Source organism: Strigops habroptila, chromosome 9, assembly GCF_004027225.2.
Source record: "Strigops habroptila isolate Jane chromosome 9, bStrHab1.2.pri, whole genome shotgun sequence".
Lineage (NCBI taxonomy): Eukaryota > Metazoa > Chordata > Aves > Psittaciformes > Psittacidae > Strigops > Strigops habroptila.
In genome coordinates, this window is record NC_044285.2 from 22,673,919 (window position 1) to 22,700,602 (window position 26,684).

Below are 26,684 nucleotides of genomic sequence, written 5' to 3' on the forward strand. Positions count from 1 at the left end.
AGCTGGTCTCGTGACTCCCTCGGGCTCTGACTCACCGAGACTGAACACAGCCGCTTGGCAGCCACTGGCTCCTCATCCTGGAGCTGCTGCCCACTGGTGCTCGCTCCCGCATCCATCGATGCTCACTCCCAGGCCCACTGATGCTCACTCCTGCATCCATCAATGTCTGCTCCCATGGGTGCTGCAGCAGCTCCCAGCCCTGGGTGTTTGAGCGGCTCTCCCAAGTGAGAAGCCATCGGCTTGAGGCATTGCTCGGTCCATGCTGGAAAACTGTGTGCATGGGGAGAGGGTTTGAGCTCTTGGTGTTGATGTGTTGTGTCAGCCTCGCTGCAGGCCCAGGCCCAGGGGTTTGGTCTGTGGTGATTCCAGATGCTCACCTGCTCCTCAGCTGACACTTGTCCGTGTTGCAGCACTTCAGCAGCTGTATTTGAAGGCTCTGCCTGGCTGCCAGTAGCTCTGTTACAGCTGTCCCTCACGCAGCAGGCATTTGCCTCCCTACAAAGGCATTTCCCTCTCCAGGATGCAAACAGTCTGCAGCAGCGTATGCTGCTGGGTGAGTCGCTGACGCTGCTGCTTTCTTCTATGAGCCGGTGTTTTCAGTTACTTCATCAAATCACAGCTCTTCAAGGTGGCATTTCCAGTGTAAAGGCTGAAATGGGCTGTGGGCTTTGCGAGTTCTGGAGTGGTTTTGTTCCCATGTTTTGCCAGTGATGTGGTTGTACCGGAGAACAGGGCTGGAGGAAGGCAGAGGTGAGCACCAGTTGTGACTGCAGGTGAAATAAATCTGGGTGCCTCTTCTATGGATGAGCCCCCTGCTTTGCAGAGACCAGTCTCACTTGATGCTGTGTCCTGTGGGCCTGGTGCTGTTGTCCTGCCCCATCCCTGGGCTTTACAAGGTCCAAAGTGATGTGTGCCTGGAGATTGCTGCCCAGGTCCCTGCGCTTGGGTCTCTGCTCCCCTGCGGTGCCAGGTGCTGTGCAGGTCCTCCCAGCATCAGCCTTGCCCAGGAGCACTGATCCCTCGAGTTTTCCAGGGAAATAGCTGAGATTTTGGGGCTTTCCCTTCGAGCGAGGAGGAGGAAAGGGAATTTTTCCTTTCCTCACTATCAGAAGCAGGCAGGTTTTTCCCGGGGAGGGAACAAGGGCTGTCAGGAACTCTACTTTTCACCGGTGCGGTTCTAGCCAAGTTCAAGGCAGCTGAAACAGGTTTTGGCACAAGCAGTTATCCCTGTGCATGGCCACAGTGGTCCCTCCCCTCCATCTTTTCCAGATGGAATGTTTGAAAAGTCTGTCTTTGGTGGGTTTTGGCCTTTCTCCTCGAGGTGGGATGTCAGCAGAGTCTCTTCAGCAGTGTGGAGTGGGGTGGGAGCTCGGGGTGAGCTGGCTGCCACGTGGTCTGCATTTATAGAACCACACAATGGTTTGGGTTGGAAAGAACCTTAAAGCTCCTCCAGTTCCAACCCCCTGCCACGGGCAGGGACACCTTCCACTAGAGCAGGTTGCTCCAAGCCCCTGTGTCCAACCTGGCCTTGAACACAGCTTCTCTGGGCAGCCTGAGATCTGTGGGGAGATCCATGGGATTGGCTGAAGGCAGGGCTGGGCACACGGTCGCTGTATGCAGCCTGCCCAACGTGCTGGTTTCAGGCGCTCTGGGGCATCCGTGTCCCCATCCCTCAGGCAGCGCAGGCTGGGGGGGGCGGCTTGCCAGGGCTGTTTTATGCCCTGTTTTATGCAGGAAGGAAAACCTGCCCGGACGCTTTCCCTGGTGCCTGTTGCCGTCAGACGTCAGAGCTTGTGTAACCCGTGGGGCCGGTGCCGAGATCTGCGGATAAGCGGAAGGTGTTCTGCAGCCTGGGCTGGTGCTCGCGGGGTGGCCCAGGGGTGCACCAGCTTTGTAATGCAATGTCCCCTGCGCATCTCTGATGATGTCTGCCATGGCAGCCCACACATTGCATGGGAAAAGGGGGTTCCCAAGCAGCGCTAAGGCCTTGGCTGCAGAAGGAACCCCAAAAGTGCTGTCTGTCCTATTGCTTAGTGATGGTTTTGGTGACTTTTGGTGGGTTTAGGCATTTTGTTTGCTTTAACAGCAGCAAAACAGCAGCAAAGGAAAAAGGGGGAAGGGATGGGACTCTGGTGCTCACATCTGCACAAGGGGTTAAAGTTTTCTTGCAGTGTAGCCCTGCTAAAGTCAGTGCGTTTGCCCCGAGGCTCAGTTTGTACTGACTGCTGTGCCTCTATCTCAGCATCTCCAGCTCTGGTTTTCACAGTCTCACCGTGCCTTTACATAAGCAACAGATCAGCCAAGATAAGCCTCATCCCGGGCAGCTGGCTGGCACGCTGTCTCTGCTTCCAAGAGAAACCCAAGGCTTTCACGTGCTGCTGCCAGAGAGGTGGGAAGGTTTGTTCAGTGCAGGCAAGTCCAACACAAAGGGAATGTGGGAGGATGTTTTTTAGACAGCAGCTCCATGGGCCTTATGCCGATGCCTCTTCTGTCCAGCTCATCCTAGTCTTTCCATCCAAATCTGTTCTGCAAGGAGAGGTGAGAAGGAGAGGCATCACATGGGGCTGGTCACCCTCCAGCCCACCTTTGTGGTGGGGGCTGCACTCCCTGTAGCCCTGCCACCTAACGCAGCGGCCTAATGGCAGGAGACAGCTGCAGAGGAGAGGTTCAGTCTCCACACCTCGTGTGGTGCCATGGGGAGCTGCTGCCACCCTGAGCAGGAAGGAGACTCATCGAGGGGTAGATCAGACCCCCAGAATGTTCCGCTGCTCTCTGTGACAGCCCCGGTGCCCAAGTGTGAGGCAAGGTTTGAGGATGTCTTTCAGAGCCTGATGCTGATGTTTTGTGACAATTAATCTTGCTATTTATATCGGTATAATTAGCTACATTATTAATATTATCAAGGCACCACAGTGCTAATTACATGTCTGCTTAACATGTGCTATCAGCGCTGTTTAAAATCCAATGTAATTCTGCTTGACATTATCCCCACCATTAGTGTTATTTGTTGTGTGCTGTGGAAGATAATGTGATGCTCCTAATCACTGCGAAACCCACCGGGCGCCGTCCCGCCCGGCCAAGCTCTTGAGAACGATGCCACCAAGTGGTGCAGCTTTCCCAGGGCTATTTCCCTGTGAAGTCTTCATTTTGGGGTCCCCCATCCCTCAGACTCTCCCTCAGAAGCGAGGGAGCCCTTGGGAAATCCTGCCTCTGAGAACAAAGTAAGTGGACCTCAAGCTGGTGAGGTTCCCGCTTGCTCCCCACATGCCTCCCCTGGGGGGGTTTCACCCCCTGCCGTGTCTGAACATCATCCTCTCCCAATGCTGAAAGCAGGGGTTTGTGGATCTAACTGTGGAGTGAGGTGCCCCTACATCTGTTTCAGGACCAAAATAGTGGTCTGAGCATCAGAGTTGGTTTCCAGGAGGTCCCTGCAGTGCTTGTTGTAAGACCCTGCGAGCTGTCTGATCCTTTCGCTTGCCTTTGCACGTCTCCTGTGGCTTCACCTCTTGGGAAGCCATATGCCAGGAGGGCCCCTGGGGAACCCTTGGGTTTTCCTCTCTCCCCTGCAAGCAGACACCCTCATCGGGATGATGAGCTGAGAGCCAGGGCCCACAAGCATCTCCATCCATCCACCGCATGGGCCAGCCTGCCCATGCTGCTCACCCATTCAGCTCCGGAGAAGGTGTTAAACTGAGATGAATCCTTTACACTGGATTGATCTCCGAGTCCCTCACGCTGCTGCTCAGGCCCCAGCCTGCTCCTCCCGTGCTGCAAACTCCCTTTGCTTCTGCTGCAGAGATGGGGGGAAGGAAAAGGAAAACAGGCTCCTGAGCGTGCGCAGGAGCTGGAGCAACGGGGAATTAAAAAACAGCTGCTGGAGCGTTTGATCATCTCGTTTGATGCTCAGCACTGGGAGCTGAGGTTTTTGGGGCACGCTGGGAGAGGGAAGGCACCAAACAGGAGCTCTGTATTTCATTACCTGTCACTTGCAGCTGTCTCCAGCACCAGACCCTGAGAGAGGGAGGGGGTGGCAGGAAGGGGCAGGAGCAGCTTGGGGCTGGGGAGTGAATATTGACACAGCGTTGGTGATGCCTGTCTGCCCCATGTTGAGTCTGGTGCTTCTGCCTGCCAAGCCTGGAGGTGCTGAGCCCAGCCGCATTGGTGGGATGTGTCCCAGAGGTGGGATGGGAGATGGATGTTGCAGCCACAGAGCAGGCAGCTCCTGTCTCACAGTGGCTGTATGACAACCCTTCTCCAGCTGCAGTGTCTAGCACGAGGCTTAACTACGGGCAGAGGTTTTTGGGGACTTGGGACGTGCCAAGCCACGTCTCCTCCCTTTTGGGCTTCCCTTTGAGCTCTTCCCCTTGGGGTGACCTGCTGCTCTCCCTGTCCTTGTTCATGGACCAGGTGCTGTCCTCCTCCTAACCCCTCGTCCCGCTGCCTCCCATGGGCAGCCTCTGCCCCCAAGCACGGGCCGTCGGGTGTCCAACACAGCTCTGCCCTCGTCAGACCTGCCTGTGTCAGCTCCTGGCCAGAGGGACCAGAGGAAATAAGGGAGAGAAAATAGCTGGTGAGGACAATAAGAGCCCCCACTTCAGGGAGGGTGGGAGAGCACATCCATGTGCTCAGTGGGACCAACAGGCAGACTGGAGGATGAGCCATTTGCAGACAGAATTGATGCATTTGATTGCCAATTAATACTTCAGATTAAAACCATGTTCTGCAGTGTTTTGGTTCAGTAAAGCTGAACCCGGGGTCGTGGTTGTAACACGAGTCAAGCCCCCCTTGAACTGATTTCTTCCCCGGCATTTGTCATCGACCTCTGTCGCTGGATCCTTCTGATCTCTGCAGAGTTCAATATGTTCAATATGTTTTCTGCAGTGATTGGAAATGCAGGAGCTTTTGCTTCGCTTCCAGGCTAATTTGGTATTTGTAATTCAAAATCTCGCCGGTGTTCAGGCGTGAATTCTACTTCTAATGCATTTGATGCATTTCACAGCCAGTTTCGTAACAGCTGAGTCTAAACGCTGATGTGCAGAGCAGGCAGCCGGGGAAGGGTGGCACAGGGACCCTCCTGCAGTGTGTCATTGCTGTTTGCTTGAGTTTTGCTGCTTTGGTCTGGGAGGTGTGATAGGAATGGAACCAAGTAATCGGTGGATCTTTGATAACGGGTTGTCTGTCTGTTATCTGCCTGGTGAAGGTCACAAAGCGTCTTCTTTATTGCTGAATGGAAACCCGATGTTCCCGGGGAATGTCTGATCTTCCGTGAATTTCTCCTAGCCCTTCCCTAAACTTTCTGTGGAGTGAGAATTTCATCTCTTGTTTCTGCAGCAGAAGCTCGATTGTTTGTTAAGTGCAAATACCAGTTTGCACTTAAACATGTGTAAATGACGTGCCAAATTCCAGGTCCCCTCCTTGCAGCCACAGGTTACACGGCTGTAGCCTACGGCTACACCACCCTGACAACGCCCGATCTCGGGAGCGGGGGGAGGAAAGAAGGGGAGGAGTGAGCGAGCGGCTGCATGGTTCTGAGTTGCCGGCTGGGCTTAAACCGCGACAGTTCTTTGTGGCGCCCAACGTGGGGCATGAAGGGTTGAGATAACGACAGGTTGGGTGTTTGAGCTCTTCGGGTGATACCATTAACCTGGAAAGACCTTTTGGGTCTCAAGCCGTGTGCTGCCGATGGCCCATGGGGTTCTGTAGCTCCTTGGGATCCATCACACAGTCCCCTCAGCTGTCGGGTGAGTTTAAAATGCTGACAAGGGTGGATAGAGTCCACAGTGGGTTTATAACCTTACTTACTACAACCTGACCGAGGAAGGAATCTCGGGCGCTGCGCTGTTTGACAGCCAGGTGGGAAATGAGATCCTGATAAGGCTTCCCCCAATGTCACTGCACTCTCCAGTTGCTGGAGGGTAAATGCAAGAGCTCTTGCTAATGAAGCTTTCTTGGTTGTGAATCACTGAGAGCTCTGGGCGCTGAGGGGTGATGGGTGTCTTCAGCCCAGAGCAGCTCAGGAAACAGCCTGCGAAGTGCTCAGCCCCTCTGGTAAAACCCACATAGTTCAGGATCTGTTTGTTGATGGTCTTTTGGTTAGTTTGTCCTCTTCTTCCTTTAATAATTGATCCCAGATGTTATCAGTGACAGTCTCCTGGTATTGCAATGCTCCCCCTGCGCGTGAGAGCAGGATTTTTCAGGCTTCTTTGCCTGGAAATCCCATCGCTGCATGAGATCCTCACGTACCCCTAGGAGTATTCTGAAGGGCTCTCCACAGCCGTACCATTATCTGCAGCAAGCAGTTAACATAATTGCACTGCCGTTAGTGGACCCATTAGTAGTCTCCATGAAGACTCATGGAGACTCCATCGCTGGAGCGGGTCTCCTCCCACCTTCCCTTCCTTTTCAGGGCAGCTTCTAAGGGCAACTCCTGCGTTGTTCTTTGTCTTTTCCTACCATGTATTCCTGCAAACCCTTCAAAGGACATGTCTTCTGTTCCACCAATCGGTTCTTCCACAAGGATATACATATTTATGGAAGCGAAGCTGTCTTTTCTCTCTTTCATACTTTGAAAGAAGTTTTGTTCACTTTTGGCTTCAAAGCCGATGGTAGTGGGGCACTGCTAGCTGCAATCCCACTCCTGTTTCATGTCTCACAGTCCTTCCTCAGCTGTAGCTCAGCCTTGCAGGGCATGTTTCCTCGTGGTCTGATCCGTTACCGCACTGCGTTGTCGTTAGCTTTGTCCTCTGGTTATTCCTTTGCGTTCAGGAGGGCTCGTCCAGATGCTCACTGTGTTCTGGTTCCTAACCCTTCCTCCATGCCCGAGGTTGTTAGTCCATGTTCCAGGCTGTGGTTTGTCACTTGCCTGTTGGAGTCTCTGCCTTCCAAGGGTTGTGTCCATAATGTCTGCCTAACCTTGACCCAGGTGTTGGGTGGGTTTCTCCCCACCTGGCTCATGAGATGCTGTTGGTGCCGCTCTCTGGGTGCAGGACCATGGAGCTTCCCACCTCACGAGGGTCTTGCAGACCCCAGGAGGTCCAGCAGGCCCTGCAGAGAGGGGTGGTTCACCTTGGTTGTCTTTAAAGCCCCGAGTGTCTCCGGAAGGAACACGCACTGCTGGCAGCACGCGAATCCTCCGTCCCCATGCGGGGACCTGCAGCAGCATCAATAAGAGGTGAAAAAGGCTTGTTCCTTGCAGCCTCCAAAGAGCGATCACAGAAAATCATCAGGCTGTTGCTTTTCTGGCTGAATGAAGTGGGTTTTCAGGGAAGGAGATGGGCATGTTCTGTGGCTGCGTCAGCACCTGGAGGTCAGGGAGAGCTGGGATGGAGAAAGCACATGGAAAATCACTTGGTTTTGAAGGTTCCCATCTTTTGAGGGGTATTTTTCTAACTGTGACTTGTTAAGAAGGAGGAAGAGCTTTGAAATGACCTTAAATTCTCCCAGTTTTGGATAGTTTTGGGTCAGTTTGCTCTTCCCAGCCTGGAGTCGCACGTGCTGGAGACGCACTCGAGCCAATCACCCTATGTCCTTTCTCATCAGTGGAGAGAGAGCTGCTTCTGAGGCACAGTTTGCTCAGGTCCTCAAAGGGAGCTCAGAACCCGAAAGGACCAAATGCCGAAGAATGACGGCTGAAGGTGGGCATCTGCAGTGTCTTCTTTCTGTTTTTGTCTTGTCTCCTCAGTTTTGGTGGTTTGTGACTGTGGCAGGATAAAACAGAATCGTTATTAATGGCTTCTTATCCTGACAGTTGGGGCTGCTCAGGGATGCAGGGGTGCAGGTGATGCTCGATTCCCATTGGGGCAGCAGAGCTGCTGGTGGTACCCAGACCACTGCATCAGAAAATGACCTCTCTAGACCTGGAACTGGTTTGGAAGAACCAGAAATTGCTCACAAGAAGAAAATTCCTGGACAAAGGCATTGCTTGGAGCAGGGGAGATCTGCTCCTCCTGCTCTGTCTTGTTAAAGGAATAAATAAAAGCAGTGGAAGGTACACAGATAAGCTCAGGACTCACCATAGTCTGGGAATTCTTACAGCAAATGTAACAAGTTTAATAAGATGTCTGAAAATCACGTTCTTTCAACCTGAGAACCAGGCAGCCTGAAGCAGGGAGGGGAGTCTCGGAGCACTGAAATAGGGCAGCTCAAACAAGAAGGTAATGGTTAGATGGCTTCAGGAATGAAAACAGGCTTGTTGCAGCCAGGATGAACTTCATAAAATATTTAAACACTTTCCAATGCTGCTGCAGGAACCCTGACGCCATCCAGGAGGAGGGAAACTGCTTTGGGAAGATGAAAGTATGTAACCACAAAGGACCTCAATGAGCTGCGTGTGTCTGTGCTGTGCAGGAGGGTTCGATAGGGAATGCGCTGCAGCACCTAGGTAGCTGCCCTCTCCAGCTCGGGGGGTTTAGGCTGGAAGCTGAGGGAAGTGGCTGGTACTGGGGATAGTGATGAGGCATGTGGACTGTCGGGCTGTGCTGGCAGCACTGCCCTTCTCCAAGTAATGGGCACTGCATTGCTTTGGTGCTGCCCTGGCCTCTGTGTCCAGCCTGGTCCCCGGGTGCTTTTCTCATTGTAGCTGACTTGGAGATCAAAGCTTTTTGATATTAACAATAACCTGTTCTGATTTCTTGATGTATTTGTAACTGTTTATGTGTTGGAGGACTGTCACGGTGCTGAGCTGGGGTGGCCAGAAAGGAGCCCCATCTTGGCTGAGGCCAGCCCTCCACCATGGCAGCATCCCATGGACCATCCTGACATACGGAGATGGAGCGTGCAAGCTGAGCGGCCTGTGGGCAGCTCCTGGTTTCTCTTCCAGCTCCCAGGACAAGGCTCACACAAGGCACAGGCTGCCCATGCTGTGCTTTGACGGGCTCTCCCCTCTGCACTACGGTCTTACTGCTGGAGCCCTTGCGCCGTGTGATGACTTAGGAGAAGGGCGGTCGCCCCCGTGACAGGGAAGGGTGTCAGCTGCCTCATTGCCATCCTTCTTCTCATTTTACCCGGGAGAATGGATCGATGTGGCTTGCCAGGGAACAGCTCGTTCCCTGGGATACACGCTGGTGTGGACGAGCTCCAGCAGCAAGAGGTTATCCATCACCAGCGAGCCCTTCCCCTGCTGGCTGCAACGAGGAGCACCACTCGTGCCAAGGACTTGCAGGTGTTGGGGCTCTTGCAGCATCTCTGCCTGAAGGAATGTTTTCGGAAGCAGAGCCCCTGTTTCTGTGAAGTGGCGCAGGGACAGAAAGCAAAGAAAGCAAAGTCCTCGAGATGCGCGTGAGCAGCCAGACAGCAAAACCTGCCAAAACGATGCTTCAGACAGAGTCTGCAAGTAATCAGCAGCTTTGGAGAAATGACAGCATTAAACTACTCCGTGTGATTTTCCTCCCCCTTGGAGCTGAGCGGGACAGCTCTGATTTACAGGAGAATCAGCGTGTGCCCTCCACCCGCTCCTCAGGCTCCCTGTCTGCAGGAGTAGAGACATGTTGTCATGTCCTGGGGAACCGAGGCCAAGCAGCGAGGTCCTGGGAGGAAGCGAGTGCGACCTGGGGCTGCTCCTGCCAACCGGCAGCGAGTGGTACCCATGGCTGTTTCCCTCTTGTTTCTTCAGTTGAGAAACCGGGTGTACCTTGAGATGTCTGACTCTGGCTGCATGGACATTGAAATCTCTGCCATGGTTGAGGATGTGCCTCAGGTGTGTCTCCATGGTACACGGGAGATGGAGCGATGCTCCATCAGGAGCGGCTTGAGGAGGAGCATGGTGGGCCAAAGCCCAAAGCCTTCCCGAAGGAAGCTGTGTAGGTGCAGTGATGCAATGAGAAGGGCCCTGGCAAAGCTGCAGTACCTCGCAGAAAGGTCCAGGAGGTGCTTTGGAGCCTGCAAACCTTTGTGGTGCAATACCCTGGGTCATGTCAGGATTTCAGGTCTCTTTTCCAGCAACTTCCTGCCCCAAGAGCTGTGATCCTGCTGATGGAACCAGTGTCCCACCGTTGGTGGGGAGGGCCTGAGGTCAGTGCCTCACCATCACGGAGAGGCACTGGGGAAGGGATGGAGGGAAGCTAAGCTGGATGGGGGAAGCACCACAAGGGTTTGCCAGGAAGTTGGGAAGCATGAACAGGAGCAGGGGTGTTTTGCTGTTGAAGAGGTGCGGTTTCCCGTCGGCTCCGCAGCGCAGCGGCTGCAGGACATGGTTTCCTGGGAGGTGTGGAGTGGTTGTTGAGTGAGGATGTGACGTGTCCTCTCATTCAAGTGCCTCTTCACTCCGCTGCAGCATTTTCCAGCTGGCTCCTGGTCATGTGTAAACCCAACAGGCTGCTGGAACTCCCTGCAAGTGATGCCGGTTCGGTTCCCTCCTCCAGCCCTTCCTGCCAAAAACCCCAGCTCATCTGAAGCCGTGGTAGGAGAGGAATTTCCTGAGGAGGATGAACAAGCCTTTCTCAGTCCCGTGTTGCTCAGGGGAGGGTTACCCACGGCCTTGCCCAGGGCTTGTCGTTCGTGGCCACGGGCTAGTGACAGGGCAGCAGGAGCAGCCTGGCTGCGCCCCCCCCTTCTCATTCAGAGGGAGCCTGGTAAGAGAAGGCCCTGGCAGCCTTTCTGAAGGGAACAAGGGCTTGAGATTGGGGTAGGAGCATCCTGGGACATCCTGGTCCTGTCCCTCTGTGCCCAGGCAATGCTCCATGGCCTGGGGAGCAGATGGAAGGTCTTCCCTTTGTGGGGGATGGTGTGTGTGCAGCCTGGCTGCCGCAGGAGGGATGGCACCCAGGATGTTGTGTTATCGCTTATGAGGCTTGGTGTGCATCCTCCACCATCCCACCGATGGCTGCCCTTCCCTCCCCTGCTTCTTGTGGTGAGCTGATGGGTGGCGGTGGGCACCCAGGGACACGTTGTCCTGCTGCTCTGCATTTCACAGCTGGTTTGACTTGTGTGCGTGTGCGCCTGCACACGGGGTTATGGACACACATGTGGTTTGTGTTTGTGGTACGCAGCGGGAGCAGGGCAGGGACCCGCGTCCTCTATTGAAAGCAGTTACAAATGAACAAGGGCAGTGGAAAAAGCCTTAAATAAATCATGGAAAGTAAACGCTCAGTTTTGGTGGCCTTCGCATGAAGATGAATGTGGAAAGCTGGTTGTGTAACAGGGCAGAGCCACACGACAGCCCTCTCGCCCGTCGGGTTGCGAGTGAGCATCGGCACAGACCAGCAGCAGGTCCTCGCACCACCAATGCCCTGTGCACTTCCATGGCAAGGCTTTCCCCAGGGCGCTCCAGGTTCTCCTGTCCCACTCCCAGGGGTTCCCTCTGGTGAAGGAGAGCTGTTGGCTTCAGAGAGAGAAATCCACCTTTGGGTCAGCTGATTGTTGGGTGTTTGGAGGAAAAGGAAAATCGGGTTGTGGCACATCGTGCACATGAGTGTATAGAACACGAGGGTCAGTGCTTGCCCGTCAGTGCTGTGCTACTCAGCTCCTTTAGCTGGGCCCTGGACATGTTTGTTCTGCATCTGGTAACTGGCAGGTAAACGGGGTGCAGCCCCCAAGCTGCGTGTCAGAGCTGCTGGGGAGGGATGGGTCCTTAAAGGGGATTTGGGAGCTGCATGGGAAGCAGCTCAGCCTGGACAGGGCTTGGCTGCTTCCCATGGGGACTGTCGCATCCACGCGCTCTCCATCCCTGCTCCTGCCCTCCCTGGTGAAGGGTTTCCATCACTTCATCTCACTGAGCACCAATGACTTCTGCTCAAGGACATGGTGGAGTTTCCTTTTTCTCTCTTTTTCTCTCTTCCCAATGGTAGAGCAGTCGGCTCGTCTGCACTTAAGGCCAGAATGTGGGGAAATTACGAACATGCTATAATGCAATTAAAAAACAACCCCTGTAATTGCTGTAATTTATATGTACCTACAGAAAAACCAGCTGCTGTAATCAAAGCTTCTGGTGCATTTCAGTTGTTTTAGCAAATCAAACAGAAGGAAATGGTACCATCTGTGCATTCACGTGCGGCAGGAGGGAGATGTCACTAGTATGGGTCAGCACCGCTTGCTGTAGGAATGGGTGCTCAGAGGCAGCCTGTGGGTGCTGATGGACGGGGAGGAGCAATGCTGTCCCTGGAAGACATGGGATGCTGCGGGTGTGTGCTGGGCTCATGCGCTTCAAAGCGCACACCTCGCGCTCATGCCCCCTCCGCAGCAGCCCCGGAACGTGGAAGCGGATCCGCTGCCGTGGATCAGTCCAGCGGGGAGGGCTGAGGGGGTGATCGCCAAGTGAGATGTTCGGTGCCTGTGTCAAGTTGTATTTGATGATACTGAGCTGTAAGGGAGAGGGTGGCAGGAGCCGCCAGCAGCTGCTGCTTCATTATCGACACCGCGCTGTCGTGCAAAGCACTTCCTCTTAATGAAGGCACCCGGGGTTTTACTCCATTTTCCAGCCTGCTCCTGCGTGCTGCCTCACCCGCCGCTGGCTGCAATCTGCAGCACTGCAAACGAGCCCAGGCTATTTCAGGAGCCAGTGGTTTTTCAGGAATGAGCACTTTGCCCATGCTTCAGGACTGTGATCCAAGTTCTCTTGGCTAACTAGCCCCCAAATTAGCCGTGGTGCTGGGCCTGCTGCAGCCACGATGAAAGCAGTTTCCAAGGATGAATGAAGCACCACAGGGATCCTCTTCCAGCCTTGACGTTTAAAATATTAATAGGATATCATTTTCCCAACAAGTGTTGCAACAGGTACCGAGCGCTTGTTATAAAGCATTTCCTCTTAGTGGAACCACGTATTTTAATGGAAATGTGGTGTCACTTAAATTATTGATATCCAGAAGAACACCAGTCCACTGCATGTCCACAGGTACCAACAGCTTCTCCAACAGGCCCTTTCTCCTGTTCTGCTCCAGGAATACCGCAGCCTGCAGTGGGGTCTGGCGGGGGCTGCCCTGACTCCTTCCAGAGCTGCTGTGTTGCTCCCTGTGCCCGTCCCTGCAACGCTCCAGCAGGGATGGTTTGCAGAGGAGAGAGATGCCTCTCCTGTGGTTCATCAGGCTCTTGTCCCGCTTCCTTACCATGTGCAGTACGGTAAGGAAGCAGGATGAGATTTGTGGATGATGGAAACAGCCGTGCTGGCTTCTTCCCGGGCAGGAACCTGGAGAGCAGTGTGTTTGGTCTCCCCCACAATGTCAGAGGGTTCAGCAGCAGCAGGTGGTTTAAGAACATTTTTGAGATACGGAAGATACTCCTGGTGTTATTCCAGCCAGCCATAATGTTTTCCAGGGAACACGGGAGACGCTTGGCTTTGCTGCAGGAAGGAGCACAGCCCTGGCTCCTCCAACAGCCCCAAAGGAGCAGCAAAGGGCAGATGCCTCGCTGTCACCTCCCCAGGGCCGCCATGGTGCCAAGCGCTCACACAGCGCACCAGGAGCTGCAGGAAACCCGAGTTGTTATTCCAGAGTTATTCTAGTTGTGGCTCCCTCGGGCAGCGTGTGGGGTGGGAAATGGTCCCGGCTGGAGGACTGTCATTGCCGGGGCACTGGGACAGGGGCTCCCTGTCTCTGCTGACCTGTTTGCTTTTTCTCTTCCTCCTCTCCCGGTTCTCGCAGCAAACCCTGGAGACGAATCTCACCAACCTGGTGAAGCGCAACAGCGAACTGGAGAACCAGATGGCCAAGCTCATACAGATCTGCCAGCAAGTGGAGGTTGGTGAGAGCATTCAGGGGCTGGGGAGGGGGTGATGGGGGAGCTGCACCAGTGGGAATGGTGGGATGCACGGCATTACTCCTGTGTCCTTCCTCAGGGGGCTGCCCCAGGGGTGGAGGTGAGCATGGTGGGAAGCATCGCTGATGCCAAGGTGCGACAGGAGGCTGATGGAGGATGTGGGGATGCTTCCAAGGGTCCGCAGGGTCTGAAGGAGGGGGTGGTGTGACTGGGAGCCACTGGGATGCCAGGCAGCCAGGCAGTGATTGTGATCTCTCCTGCCTGAGCCGGGAATTCCGCAGTGGAATAGCAACGCTCAGGCTTAAGCTGGCAGCGAGGGGGAAGGCTTTGTGGAGGGGATTACAGCAAGCACTGGCGGAAGAGAGGAGATCACCTGTAATCCTGCTGAGGAGAAGGGCTCTGCTGACCTCGCTGCTTTCACCACTTGATCTCTAAGCGCTCTGTGTTCCTGGTGTGCAATCGGGCATCTCTTGTTTGCATCGTGCCACGGCATGATCCTGCCTCTTGGCTGCGGCCCCAGCGCCAGGAGTTCAGAAGTGATGCTCTGCTTGGAAAGCACTTGAGAGGAGGAACGTGCTTCACACCTCGCTGCTGTTTCAAAGCGCACGTAGCAATTAATGGCAAATTAATTTGCAGCTCTGTTTGCTGAAGTGGAACACGAGAGAGGCTGTCACAAGCAGGGTTGTTTTAATGGGCTGTTGGTGTTTTCTGGTTGATAAATTAAGCAGCGGTTTCTTGACCCGACACCTTCCCAGAGGATGAAGGATGGAGTTTCCTGAGCCGGCACTGCCAGCAGAGCACTGGCTGCCTCCTCCCAGCGGGTCTGGGGGGACTGTGGTACGCAGACAGCAAGCGGGTGTCTGGCAGGCAGAGAGGGAGCCAGAATGTCCCCCCATAGCCCTGGTGACCATCAGCAGCGCTCGCTGCTCTTACAGGTCATGCTTTGGGTCTGTGACCCTGGTGGAGGTGGAGCAGGGAAGCATGTGGATGTCCTTCCAAACCTTCTCCTCTGGATCCAGCTCCAGCATCTTATGGACTGACCTGTGATGAACTGAAAGCTATTTGGTCTTTCTTTCCGATTCTGGAAGTTTCAGGCCCCCAGGCTGCCGTTTCCTACATAGTTTTGGAGTTTTTATCTTTGTCAGTCACTCTGCTTAAAATAACGGTTGAAATTCATTTCTCAGCCTTACTAAATATGCAGCCCTGCCCTTCAGAGAGCACACTGAAGTGTGAAATAGAAAATATCTCTGCCCCTCCACACTTCCCTTTGAGGCTGCATGGCGGGGACTGTGCTTTGGAGCTATCTGGGGATGCTGTGCATAGGCAGACACGTGCAATCCCAATACCCTGCCCACGTCCAGTGTAAGTCCCACACGATGTCCAAGGGACTGTGACACCGGCACCCAGAGGTGCAGAGTGGGGAGGCCGGCCCCTGGAGAAGGGTGTCATGGGTGTCCCCATACACAGAGCCTGCAAGGAGTGACCCCTTGGGGATGGTGCATGGGGGCTGCTGCAGAGAGGGGGCAAAGGGAGCACATCCTGTGGCAGTGATGGAGATGGGGACCACAGAGAGCAGGTAACGGCCCTGCAAAGAGCCTGAAGGCCCAGTGTGGGTACTTCGCCACCCCAACGTCCCGTCACAGGCGGTGGGAGTCACTGCCCTTGCCCTCTGCTACACGAAGCTGGCCTGGTGCATGTCCCCTGGACCCTGTGGATGGCTTCGGGGTGGGTTGGGGTCCCCTGCTCCATCTCAGAGCTGGGTTCCTGCTGCCTGGGTGAGCAGGAGGAGGAGGTTTATCTGTGCCGAGTCCTACCTCAGGCTGCAGGGTTGCTCCTCATCCCTCCACGAGCTGCAACGCCCATCTCCAGGTTTGAGTTTTACCATGCTTTTTTGCTGTAGGGGTGTATTGTCCCTAGCACATTCCCACACACGCTTTGAGAAGAGTGAAGTATTTTTTCCCCCACTTTTTATGTCTTAAGAGCTCTTCCATGCCCGGCTTTCCTACAGCCATAGCATCCACTGAGAATTCACCTCAAATGCAGCATTTACCTGCTATGGGAACTGGTTCATCCTAATGAAAAGTGCTTTGGGCAGTGTCTGGCTGAGCTGTGCCAGCCTGAAATCCCTGCTCCGTGCTCTGCTGGCACTGTGGGGCTGGGACCGTGGCCTCGGATGCTCCTTTGTGGAGAGGAGGCAGCTGAGGAAGGGCTGTGGTGGGCTCTGTGCCCCCATCTGCCATCAGCCTCTCGGAGCACGGGCACGGGCTGAGCTGCAGAGCTCTGGCCTTGTGTGGGTTTTCAGGTTTGAGGTTAATGCAAGCAGGGCCCAGGGTCTCAGCCTGTCTCCTGCTGAGGTATCCCCCCACTTCTCCTCCTCTGGGATCTTTGCACCCAGGTCTCCCTCCCGCTGGCAACAGCAAACACCGGGGCTGCAGGCACAGCCCTGATTTGTGCTCGTGGGAGGGTTGGGTGATGCCACCTCTGCTGCATGCAGGGGCGAGTGTGCTGCCAGCATCCCCTGTGACAGCCGGGTTGCAAGGCAGCACAGATTGCTGCAGGCTCCAGCCCCTGGTCTCGTTCCCCCTCTGCAGCAGGGATCCTGCTCTGTTTTCCTGCTGGAGCTGTCCTTGCAGCCCATCAGCTGTCTCCCACTTCAGAGTTGCATAAGCTGCTGGCCAGGTTTAAAAAAGCTCTTGTACGGAATGTGTTTAACTCTGGGCTGCCTTCAGACTTCCCCACTGCTTCACACAGCTCCAAGGGTATAGAATGAAGACAGCCTATCCATGTCCTCTTAGTGCACTGTCGGGTTTGAGTGACAGGGCTCGAACCCCTTCTGTGAAGTGTATCCCCCCAAGGATGCCGGTCTGTCCTGGAGGCAGGGGCCTGAAACCTCTGCCTGTGCTGTGCCGAGTACCCCAAAACACGCTGGGAGGTGGGGAGATTCCTGAGCCTCCGGTGCTGGGGCTGGCCGGTGGCGCACAGGCTTTGCTGGGAAGCGATGGAGCCATGACTGGGGCTGAGCCCGGCTCCCGCGTGTGGTGCCCCAGGCAGGGGCAGTACCTGTGGAGGAGCCTGTGCCCTGTGAGCACCCAGCACAGCCCGACCACCCAGCACTGAGCCTGGGTGTGCAGCGAGGAGGGACTCACTCCCTTCTCCAGCCTTTTTCCTTCCTCCAGCTGGATGCAGGCAAGCGTGGAGGATACCTTTTGCATGTCTCCCACTCTGAGCTGGGGAGCCACGGGGCTGCTGGGCTTGGGGATGAGCATGTCCCTCCGAACAGCGCGTGTGCTTTTGCTGCCCTGGCCAGGTGAACACAGCCATGCATGAGGCCAAGCTGATGGAGGAGTGCGACGAGCTCATGGAGATCATCCGCCAGCGCAAGCAGGTCATTGCTGTCAAGATCAAGGAGACGAAGGTAAGGAGAGCTGGAGAGCTTGAACCGTGGTGGGGCCTGTGGGGCTGGGATGTCCCAGCAGGATACACGCAGAGGGACTGACAGCAGCACGTTGCGTTGGCATGAAGGAGCTGAGCTGCTTTGGGCAGCCATTGGTGTGAGCACAGCTTCATCTCCCTGCCCCACAGATGGGATGCAGGTCCTGGTGTCCCCCCCTGCTGCTGCTGCTGTCCCCCCATGTCTCCCCTGCCAAGGACAAGGCACGTGCTTGGCGTGGCTGGAGGAGGGAGGGCACATTGATGAACGTGACAAATCAGTGCAGTGCTTGGATCAGGCCAGACATTTCCTCGGGGCTTTTCTAACTCTGCGGTGCTAATACAATACTGTGGAATTAATGCTGAAGGGCCACTCGAGCCCTGCACTGCAGATGAGGGAGAGGCTACATGCTCTGCATTGCAGCACTTCTCACCCCTTTCTTTGGGGGGGGGGGGTGGTGTTTGGACCCTTCCTCCAGTGGTTGTGGCTTTTCCAGGTGGTTTCCATGTGATGGGCAGAGGCCAGAGGGGTGGGATGGAGGGATGGGCTGTAGCTCTGAGTTCACAGCGAGCGTGCACAAGCCCTTTGCCTTTCCTGCTGAGCTCGGAAGTATCTCAGGGTCCAGCTCTGCGTCCATCACGTGCTGACAGCTGAGCCGAGGAGCAGCATCGCCCCACGTATACCAGTGAAGGTTTGGGAGCGGGTTGTGCTGCAAGCACAAGAGCCAAGCAGTGTGATGCTTGGACCCCTCGGCTGGGGTGGAAGCTCGGGAATTCTGCTTTTAACCCAGCCACCTCAGAAACATATTTTACGTAACGGTGCCTTCTGCTGGTCCATCTGTCTGTCTGCCTCTCACTTCCCACCTCACCCCTTACCGTGTTCTGGCCATGTTGTCCAGTTTCAGCCGTACTTGGCAGGGAGCTGGAAGGCTCAAAGATGTTGTTTTCCTACAAACTGGCAGCTGGGTGGAGGAGAGGCCCTGGTGAGTGCCCAAAGCCACCCAGAGAGCAATGCTCAGCTGCTTATAGCCAGGGTCAGAGCAGCAAGCTCGTGCCCATGTAGCTGCAAACCCAGCACAGGGACCAGTGGGGAATGAATATGGGGATGGTGGTACTGGGTGTACTGGGAATGGGACTGGGTCCGGTTTCCAAAGGTAAACCATGACACCAGGTAACTTCAGACACCTGGAAGCTGGAATGAGCCTTTTTGCTGGTGAAACTGGGCTGGGGATGTTAACGTGTGGGTCTGCAGCACTGCGGTGCCCGGCTGCAGTCCCTGTGCTGCAGAAGGCCGGGCACCTTCGCCATTGCTCTCGACACCTCTGAGCAGCGAGGAGCCCCAGCCACAAACACCGGGAAGCTTAAAAAGCTCCAAATACAGGAGACAGGAGGAAGCTCCGGGCACTGCAGCTGGTTTGAAGTGCTCTGGCTGCAGCACGAGAAATGCCACTTTCCCACTGAACTGCCGCTTGGTTTTCCATCGTTCTGTGGGGCTTTTCCTGACAAACGGCCCGATGGATGCATGGAGCAGTCTGATCACAGTGGCACGTGGTGCTGGGAAGAGTGACCGGGAAAGGGAGGCCTTTGGAGGGTGCGGGAGGAGGAGGCAGCTGGTCTGAAGAGCACTCCTCATGCGCAGCGCAGATCCGGTGCTCAGGGCTCTGCAGGTGCTGGTGTCACAGCCTGGTCCAGTAATGCTGGCCCCTGGCCACGGCATCTGCACCTCCTGCCCTCAGCTGCAGCGCATCCTGCTGCAGGCACGCGGCCGAGGGGAGCCGCTCCGGGCAGCCGGCAGTGAGCGGGCAGGGGCAGGGGCAGCGGCTCTGCCGCCTCTCCCCAGCCCTCCCGCCACTACAGTGGCACGGACCTGCAGCAGAAAGCACAACGAGGGACGCGTCCATCTGGAGCCCTGGAGCCTGGGGCACCCTCTTGGGCCAGTTGGGAGCTCCAAGACTCAGGAATGGGAAAGGCTGTTCCCCCGCAGCATCCCGCAGCAAGCTCTGCCCAGGGCTCGTCCTCGCCAGCAGTGGGCAGGCACAGCTCCCAGGGCATCTCCCATGGCAGCTCCTCACTCGCTGCCCTGCAGTGCGCTGTCAGTCCATACCCCCTCTGGAGTATGTGGTCTGGAAGTCCATCAGGAAGCAGGAGCTCTGGGAGGTGCTTTGGGAGCTGCTGTCGCAGTGTCTCCATGAGGATTCAATGTGCACCGGTCCCGCCTTAAAAACAGGAAGCAGGAGATAATGTGAGGGCTGCAGAGGAGCAGCACCGCCGCAGCGCATGGCTGCTCCCTCGGGATGCGGGCTGGGAGTGCTGTGGGTGGTCACATGGAGCAGAGGACCCAGCTCAGCTCTGCTGCTGTGCACTCACAGGATGAGTCCCGCTCGATGCTGGGTTGCCAGTGAGGGACAGGAGGTGCGGTTCCTCTGGTTGGTGCCATGGGTGCGTTCCTGGGGGACTACTTGGGCAGCACCAGGGCTTTTCCCTGTGGCTTTCCCACCTGGAAGCAAAACTGAACATGGGGAGTGCATTGCTCCTGTCCCTCCCCAGAGCCCGCGGGGATGTTTCTGTGCTGTTTCGCTGTTTCTTGCTTTACTTGAGCAGTCCCTGGCCTGAGACGGGGTCTCCCCTGTGCTTTCCAGGCCACGTGCTGGCTTTTGAGAACCTTTTTGGGCCCTTCCGTGTCCCCCTCGCAGGTGATGAAGCTGCGGAAGCTGGCCCAGCAGGTCGCCAACTGCCGGCAGTGCCTGGAGCGCTCCACGGTCCTCATCAACCAGGCAGAGCACATCCTGAAGGAGAACGACCACGCACGGTTCCTGCAGACAGCCAGGAATGTGGCCGAGAGGTGGGATGTGGCTGGAGCTGTCCCTGGTTGCAGGGACCTGCCCTGGGGTGTCCCTGATGCCCAGCCCTCACAGGACAGGGGCTGTGTGGCAGGTCCTCACGAAGCTGAACATCTCCTATGGGAGCAAACGTCATTCCTGGGGTGGAGAAAGGGTGGGAATGCCAATCCAGAGGGAGCTCCAGGGGGGCAGTTAGGGCTGGGACCCTCCAGGGATGGAGCCCCAACACACTCCTCTGTGGGGACCTGTCCCCAGGCCAGGCCGCTCTCCTGGGGCAGGAGCAGGGTTAGCAGGTGCGAGCCAGTTTCTCACAGTGTCCCCACCAGTTCCCTGCCTCGGCGCTGCTGGGAGCATCCCGCACCCTGACGCGTATTGATGGGCTCCTCTTTTCTTCCAGGGTCGCCATGGCAACCGCCTCCTCCCAAGTTCTGATACCAGATATCAATTTTAATGATGCCTTTGAAAACTTTGCTTTGGATTTTTCCAGAGAGAAGAAGCTGCTGGAGGGGCTGGATTACCTGACGGGTGAGCGCAGCCGCACGCACCACGCGGCAAACGCGGCTGCGGGTTGTTCTCACCAGTAGCATGTGCCTGGTCGGCCGAGGCCACACTGCCACTGGAGCAGTGACGCGTCCCCACGTGTCCCCATCCGCTGGTGCACGCTGCCTGTCCTGGAGGGCGGGAGGAGTCAGGAAACACGTCAAAAACGATGATCTCTGACCCACAGGATGGTTTGGGTTGGAAGGGACCTTAAAGCTCATCCAATTCCAGCCCCTGCCATGGGCAGGGACACCTTCCACTAGAGCAGGTTGCTCCAAGCCCCTGTGTCCAACCTGGCCTTGAACACTGCCAGGGATGGGGCAGCTACAGCTTCTCTGGGCACCCTGTGCCAGCGCCTCAGCACCCTCACAGGGAAGAGCTTCTGCCTCAGAGCTCATCTCAATCTCCCCTCTGGCAGGTTAAAGCCATTCCCCTTGTCCTGTCCCTACAGGCCCTTGTCCAGAGCCCCTCCCCAGGTCTCTTATAGCCCCTTTGGGCCCTGGGAGCTGCTCTCGGGTCTGAGCTTGGGGTGCGTTGGGAAAGCAGGACCTTACTGGGCTGTTGTCTGTGATCTCCCGCAGCACCGAACCCGCCGTCGGTGCGGGAGGAGCTCTGCACGGCCTCCCACGACACCATCACTGTGCACTGGATGTCAGAGGACGAGTTCAGCGTCAGCTCCTATGAGCTGCAGTACACCATCTTCACCGGCCAGGCCAACTTCATCAGTAAGTGACAGCACGCTGGCTGGGGGGGCACCGTGCTGCTCTGCTCCAGGGAGAAGAGAGGTTCTCGGGGAGGATCAGTGCATTTAGAGGCTGGGATCTGGGGGAGGACACTGCGAGGGAGGGTCTGGTGAGGACTCTGCTTGGGGCTGGGGTCGGGATGCAGGAGCCCCCAAGCTGGGGCTGTTCTGCCCTGCACTCAGTGCCTGCAGCCCTCGGCCCCGTGGGGCGCTTGGGTCATTAGAGGGTCTCATCTACCTCAGCTCCCAGATCCACACATCTCCCCCCGGCATCCCGTTGGCAGGGCTGCTCCACAGGCTGGTCACTGAGGTGATTTATCACCCTCGTAGCAGTGTTGAGACACATCTCCAGGTAACTTTTCCTGAAAATACCTGGCAGAGCTCAACATTCTTGCACACCACCACAGGTCTGCTCAGCAGGACTGGGACCTGCGGCTGGGGAGGGCTCCTGCTGGTGGGTCTGTGGTGGTAGCTGCTCACCTCAGGAGCATTGCATCTCCGAGGCTGCTCCTGACTGCAGGGACTAACTCGGTGCTCATTCCCAGGAAGGTTTATTTGGGAAAAAGGCACACGCTGGTTTGATGTCCTCGCAGGGAAGGGGCGTTTGCACAGAGGGGTGGGAAGACAAGAGCAGCTCGGCCATGAAGCTGAGGACTGTTTCCCAGTCTCAGCAGCAGCAGTGGGTTCTTCCTTTGGGTGCCTGGTGCATCCTCGGGGTGTCAGAGGTAGGTACATACCTGTTATGGTTTGCCCAGAGAAGCTGTGGCTGCCCCATCCCTGGCAGTGTTCAAGGCCAGGTTGGACACAGGGGCTTGGAGCAACCTGCTCTAGTGGAAGGTGTCCCTGCCCATGGCAGGGGCTGGAACTGGAGGAGCTTTAATGTCCCTTCCAACTCAAACCACGCTGTTGCGATTCTGTGATTTCTTTTAATGCTGCCTTTTTCCTGAAACTGGAGGGGGTTTGTGTTCTGGAGGGAAGTTGATTGTGGACTGGGTTGTAGGAGGAAGTCCGGGGAAACTGCTTGTTTCATACCGGAAAAAGACCATGGATGTTGTAATGGGAGAACAAAACCAGAGCTTCCAGCTTGTCCGTCCTGAAGTGCTTTGGAGAAGCCCAGCTTCCCCGCAGCACGGCTACTGCAAGGAGTTTTTATTCCTGGTTTGCCTTAGTAAGCACTTACCGCTGTAGGAAGTGCTGACATGATGCTTCTGCATTGTGGACTTTTGGGGCTGCTGTCACTTTATCTCACCAGCCCAGAGGGTGTCAGTGCTGGAGACGCAGGGTCACGGCACCGGAAGGCTGTTAAGTGCACTCTAAAACATGCAGGAAGCTGCCAGAGAAAGCTCCTGCTTTCAGGACCTCTTGTGCTCAGAGCTGGGTCACGCAGCCTGGCCGGCTGCCACTGCCCTCAGGCTGGGAGCAAGAGGGGTCGCTCCCCCTCGGTCCCGGGTTCAGGCGTGGGAAGGTGGGAGCGATGGGAAGGGACGAGCACAGGGGCAGCTCTGGAAGGCAGCCCAGAGGGGCACCCATCAGCTGCTTTTGGTAGCTCTTTGTACAAGGAGTGAAGAAAACATCAGTTAACATCTCAGAGGAGAACATGAATAATGCATTGCCAGTTGACATCGCACAGTCAGGTCTGCTGGTGAGAGTGTTTGAGCCCTGGCTGAACTCGTGCATGAAGAGACTGGGGCGGGACACGAGGAGCTTCCCAGGAAAGGAAATACCTTTTGGAGGAGCACACAGTTGGCCTCCCCTTCGTGCGCTCTGTGGAGCCAGGAGCTCGATGGGAGTTGGACGTCTTTATGGATGACAAAAGCTGCAGTAAAAAGGGTTGGTTTTAAGCTCTGGCAAGGATGGGAGCCTGCAGCCTCCAGGGCCAAGCTGTTCTAGGTTGTTTGGGAAAGAAACCTGCTGGGGAGGCCAAATCATTCCCAGACTGTTGTCTCTCAGCCGCTGCGTCCTTTCTGATGAAGGGTCCAAAGCTGGTCCTTGTCTGTGGGGTGATAGCAATTCTTCCCCCTCAGGGAGGTATAAATCAGCCCGAGGGGTGCGTGTTCAGTCAGCTCTGGGTGGCAGCACGTGGCCTTTGCGCTCTGTCCTTTCCTGTGGATAAACTTCCCCCCCCCCCCGTGTCCTGTACCCAGGTCTCTACAACTCCATGGACAGCTGGATGATCGTGCCCAACATCAAGCAGAACCACTACACAGTCCACGGGCTCCAGAGCGGCACCCGCTATATCTTCCTCGTCAAGGCCATCAACCAGGCGGGCAGCCGGAACAGCGAACCCGCCCGGCTCAAGACCAACAGTACGTGTGGGTGCTCACCTCGCCTCGGAGGGTGCTGTGGGAGCAGCTCCATGGTGCCCAGGTCCAGTAGGGCACGGCCGAGTGCTCCCTGCGAGCGTGGTGGAGACCCGGGGTTTAGATGGTCGAACGTCCCATCTTGCTCCATGTGTCAGCACCTTCCCTGCCTCCAGGGACGGCCTCCTGGTCTCCTGGTACCCCACACAGTGCCCAGGGCTCCCTTCCATCAGCTCTGCTCTGCCAGTGCCTGCGGGTCCCTCGGCAGCTGGGATGTTGGGAGACACTGAAGGTCCATCTTTCTGGTCACTTTACACCACTGGGCTTTCTGGGGTCCCAGAGCAGTTGTGCGCTTGTGCGTGGCTTTCCTCACAGAAGGTGGCTATGTGGGGAGCTGTAAGGAGAACAAAGTGTCTGTCTGGTGGTGGATGGGGCTTTGCAGCTGCAGCAAGACTGTGCTTCACATCTCCCTCGGGTGGCCAAGGAGGGTTAAATATGGGCAGGGAAATCAGGCCGAGATTCGATCAAGAATCAGAGGGCAGCAGAGCTGGACCCTCACCGTAACCCTCAATAAGAGCCCACTCAGGTTTCTGCAGCCCCTTGCTGCAGCGATGTGTCTGCAGCAGCTTCCTCTGTGTTTGTAAATCCTGAGCCATTCCCACCTGAAGCACTGCACAAGTTACTATGTACAACAGGAGTCTGTGTGTGCCAGGAGCTCCCTTCACACACACAATGACCAGGAAGGAGGTGCATGGCAGTGATGGGCACACATCCCTGTGCCGCGGGCACGGGGTTTATGTGCTTCCTGGGGAAGGTGTTTAGGGAAACATCGGAATTTCTGAGTGTATGATTTAGCAATATATATATGTATAATGTATATGAGAGAGTATTTGAGCAACCTGCTCTAGCGGAAGGTGTCCCTGCCCATGGCACGGGTTGGAACTGGATGAGCTTTAAGGTGCTTTCCAACCCAAACCAGGCCGGGGTTCCGTGATGATTCCATGTATCGTTTCTCTCTGTGGCCAGCCTCGGTGTACAAGGGCTCCTCTGGGGTGTTCACTGCTCATCATTGGGGTGGTGTCGACTGAAGGTGCCACAGCTTCGTGCCACACCCCCAGCACCTCCCGGTGGCCGTTTCTCCTGCCCCTTCATGCTTGTTGTTCTATGGCAGAGGGTTTCCTCCTTTCCCTGTGGGTGGTAGGAGGCAGTGCAGGCTCCTCCGTTGCTGTCACATCATGGGAAGTGTCAGCAGCTCGACAGGGAGAAGGGCCAATTATCGCACTTCACAGCCCTCTTTCTGCTCCTGAAGGGATGTTTGGAGAGATTCCTTCGTCACCAGAAGGTCAGTGTCAGGACACATTGATTTCCGCAGCGTTAGTGCTGTCAGTGCTGGGGCTAAATCTGTGTTCCTGAACAGAAGACCTTGGGAGAACAGTTCTGGTTTAATGACAGAGAGAACCTTCCTTTGCAGAGCCTGGGCCTGAGTCGGTCTTATTTATTAGCAAGTGTCCAAAAGGGAATGAAAGTGCCAGAATACCGGGACAGACCCAGCTCTGGCAGTAAATAAAGCGCAGGGAAGGTGGTTTCTATGGTCCTTTCCTTGGCCATCGCAGGGGACCTGCAGGCATGGGGATTCGGGGCAGCTGAGGTTGGATCCCTATGAGGTCCGTGGTGCTTCCCAGTGCCAGGGAGGTGTTTTGGGGAGGGGGTCAGGTGGAAGCAGGCCCCGGGCTGTGTCCTCAGTCCCCTCCAGACCTTGCAGCCCAGCCTGTGCGGTTCCTCACTCCCACCCTGCCCATTGCGGCGCATAGTCTGCAGGCATTGCTGGAGCCCTTGGGGCCATCAGGAGGGTTTGATCAGCACCGGTTGGTGTCAGTTAGGAAGCAGTTTGGCTGCCTATGTGCTGGTAACATCGCAGAGGAGTTGCAGCAGTGGGGTTTCAAGCCAGCATTGTAGACCTGCAGAACACATCAATCTGGATGCTGTTAAGTGTGGAGGAAGCCCCGGGGTTCCACTTCCCACCCAGCTTCCCTCAACATGGGCTGGACCTGTGTTCACTTCCAGGCTGCCTTCTCCGAGTGCTGACACCTTGTTTGGCAGCAGAGGAGCGCTGAAAACCTCAGGCTGTGCTGCCTGTGACATGCAATAGCAGACTGGGCGCTGTGGGAGCAGCCTGTGTCAGCTGCTGGAGGGGATGTGCTCGATGCTGCAGTTCTGCTGCTGTGATGGTGTCATTATTCCAGACCTTGGGGTCTGCCCTCCGTGGAGCTCTCGTTAGTGCCAATGGAGCATGGATCCATTCAGGAATTCAGGCTGCATATCCTGCCTCCGTTTGGCTCAGTGCATCCTTATGGCCACTGCTATTACCTGGCATCAACCCCCCTGTCTGCCACATTTTACATCACTGACAGAGGGCAAAAGATGGTGACAAAATGAATCCTAGTCCACGTGTCTCCCGCTAACAGGTCAGCCTTTCAAGCTGGACCCCAAGATGGCCCACAAGAAGTTGAAGATCTCCAATGATGGGCTGCAGATGGAGAAGGACGAGAGCTCCTTGAAGAAGAGCCACACGCCCGAGAGGTTCAGCGGGACAGGGTGTTACGGAGCGGCGGGAAACGTCTTCATTGACAGCGGCTGCCACTACTGGGAGGTGGTGGTGGGATCCTCGACCTGGTAGGCAGCAGCCTTGTCCTTCCTCCCTCCCTCTTCTGGGGGCCCTCAGGTTTCCCCTGAGACATGTGGGACACATAAGGGTTAAAGGCCTAGGGTTTGTCAGAGCTGCTTATGGGCAGGGAGGTGGTTGAGACCTTAATCTGGTGGCTGTGGCTGTCAAGAGGTTGATGAGTTTCTCCTCTCTGCCAGAAGCCTTTGGCTCCGACCCAGTGAGGCTGCAATGTGGAGCTTGTATCTTCATTCCCCTCCCTCACCCCGAGCAGCAGGTCCCCCTGCTCGTCAGGACACACATCCCTGCCGGTGATGGCAGAGGGGCAAAGCTTCACTTGCTGCTTGCTCTTCATTGCCCTGTGCTGCTGCAAGGCTCTGCCCCGGGGAGGCTGCCTCCATGGCCCTGATCTCTGCTGCTCACTCCCAGCCATGGCACGGAGCATCCCCAGCACATCACTGCTGCATCCCCCAGGTTGCCCAGGC

General features: G+C 56.1%; 1 protein-coding gene across 1 annotated transcript in view; it reads left to right on the forward strand.

Annotated features, from left to right (window-relative positions):
* The window catches only part of MID2 (midline 2), a 65,867-nt gene that overhangs the window by 35,427 nt on the left and 3,756 nt on the right, over positions 1-26,684 (forward strand). Inside the window, exons 3-9 of the mRNA XM_030498607.1 lie at positions 13,572-13,667; positions 16,994-17,101; positions 19,809-19,957; positions 20,353-20,480; positions 21,077-21,220; positions 23,382-23,543; positions 26,003-26,210. Coding sequence (XP_030354467.1) covers positions 13,572-13,667; positions 16,994-17,101; positions 19,809-19,957; positions 20,353-20,480; positions 21,077-21,220; positions 23,382-23,543; positions 26,003-26,210 — 995 coding nt within the window. The remainder of the gene's footprint in view (positions 1-13,571; positions 13,668-16,993; positions 17,102-19,808; positions 19,958-20,352; positions 20,481-21,076; positions 21,221-23,381; positions 23,544-26,002; positions 26,211-26,684) is intronic.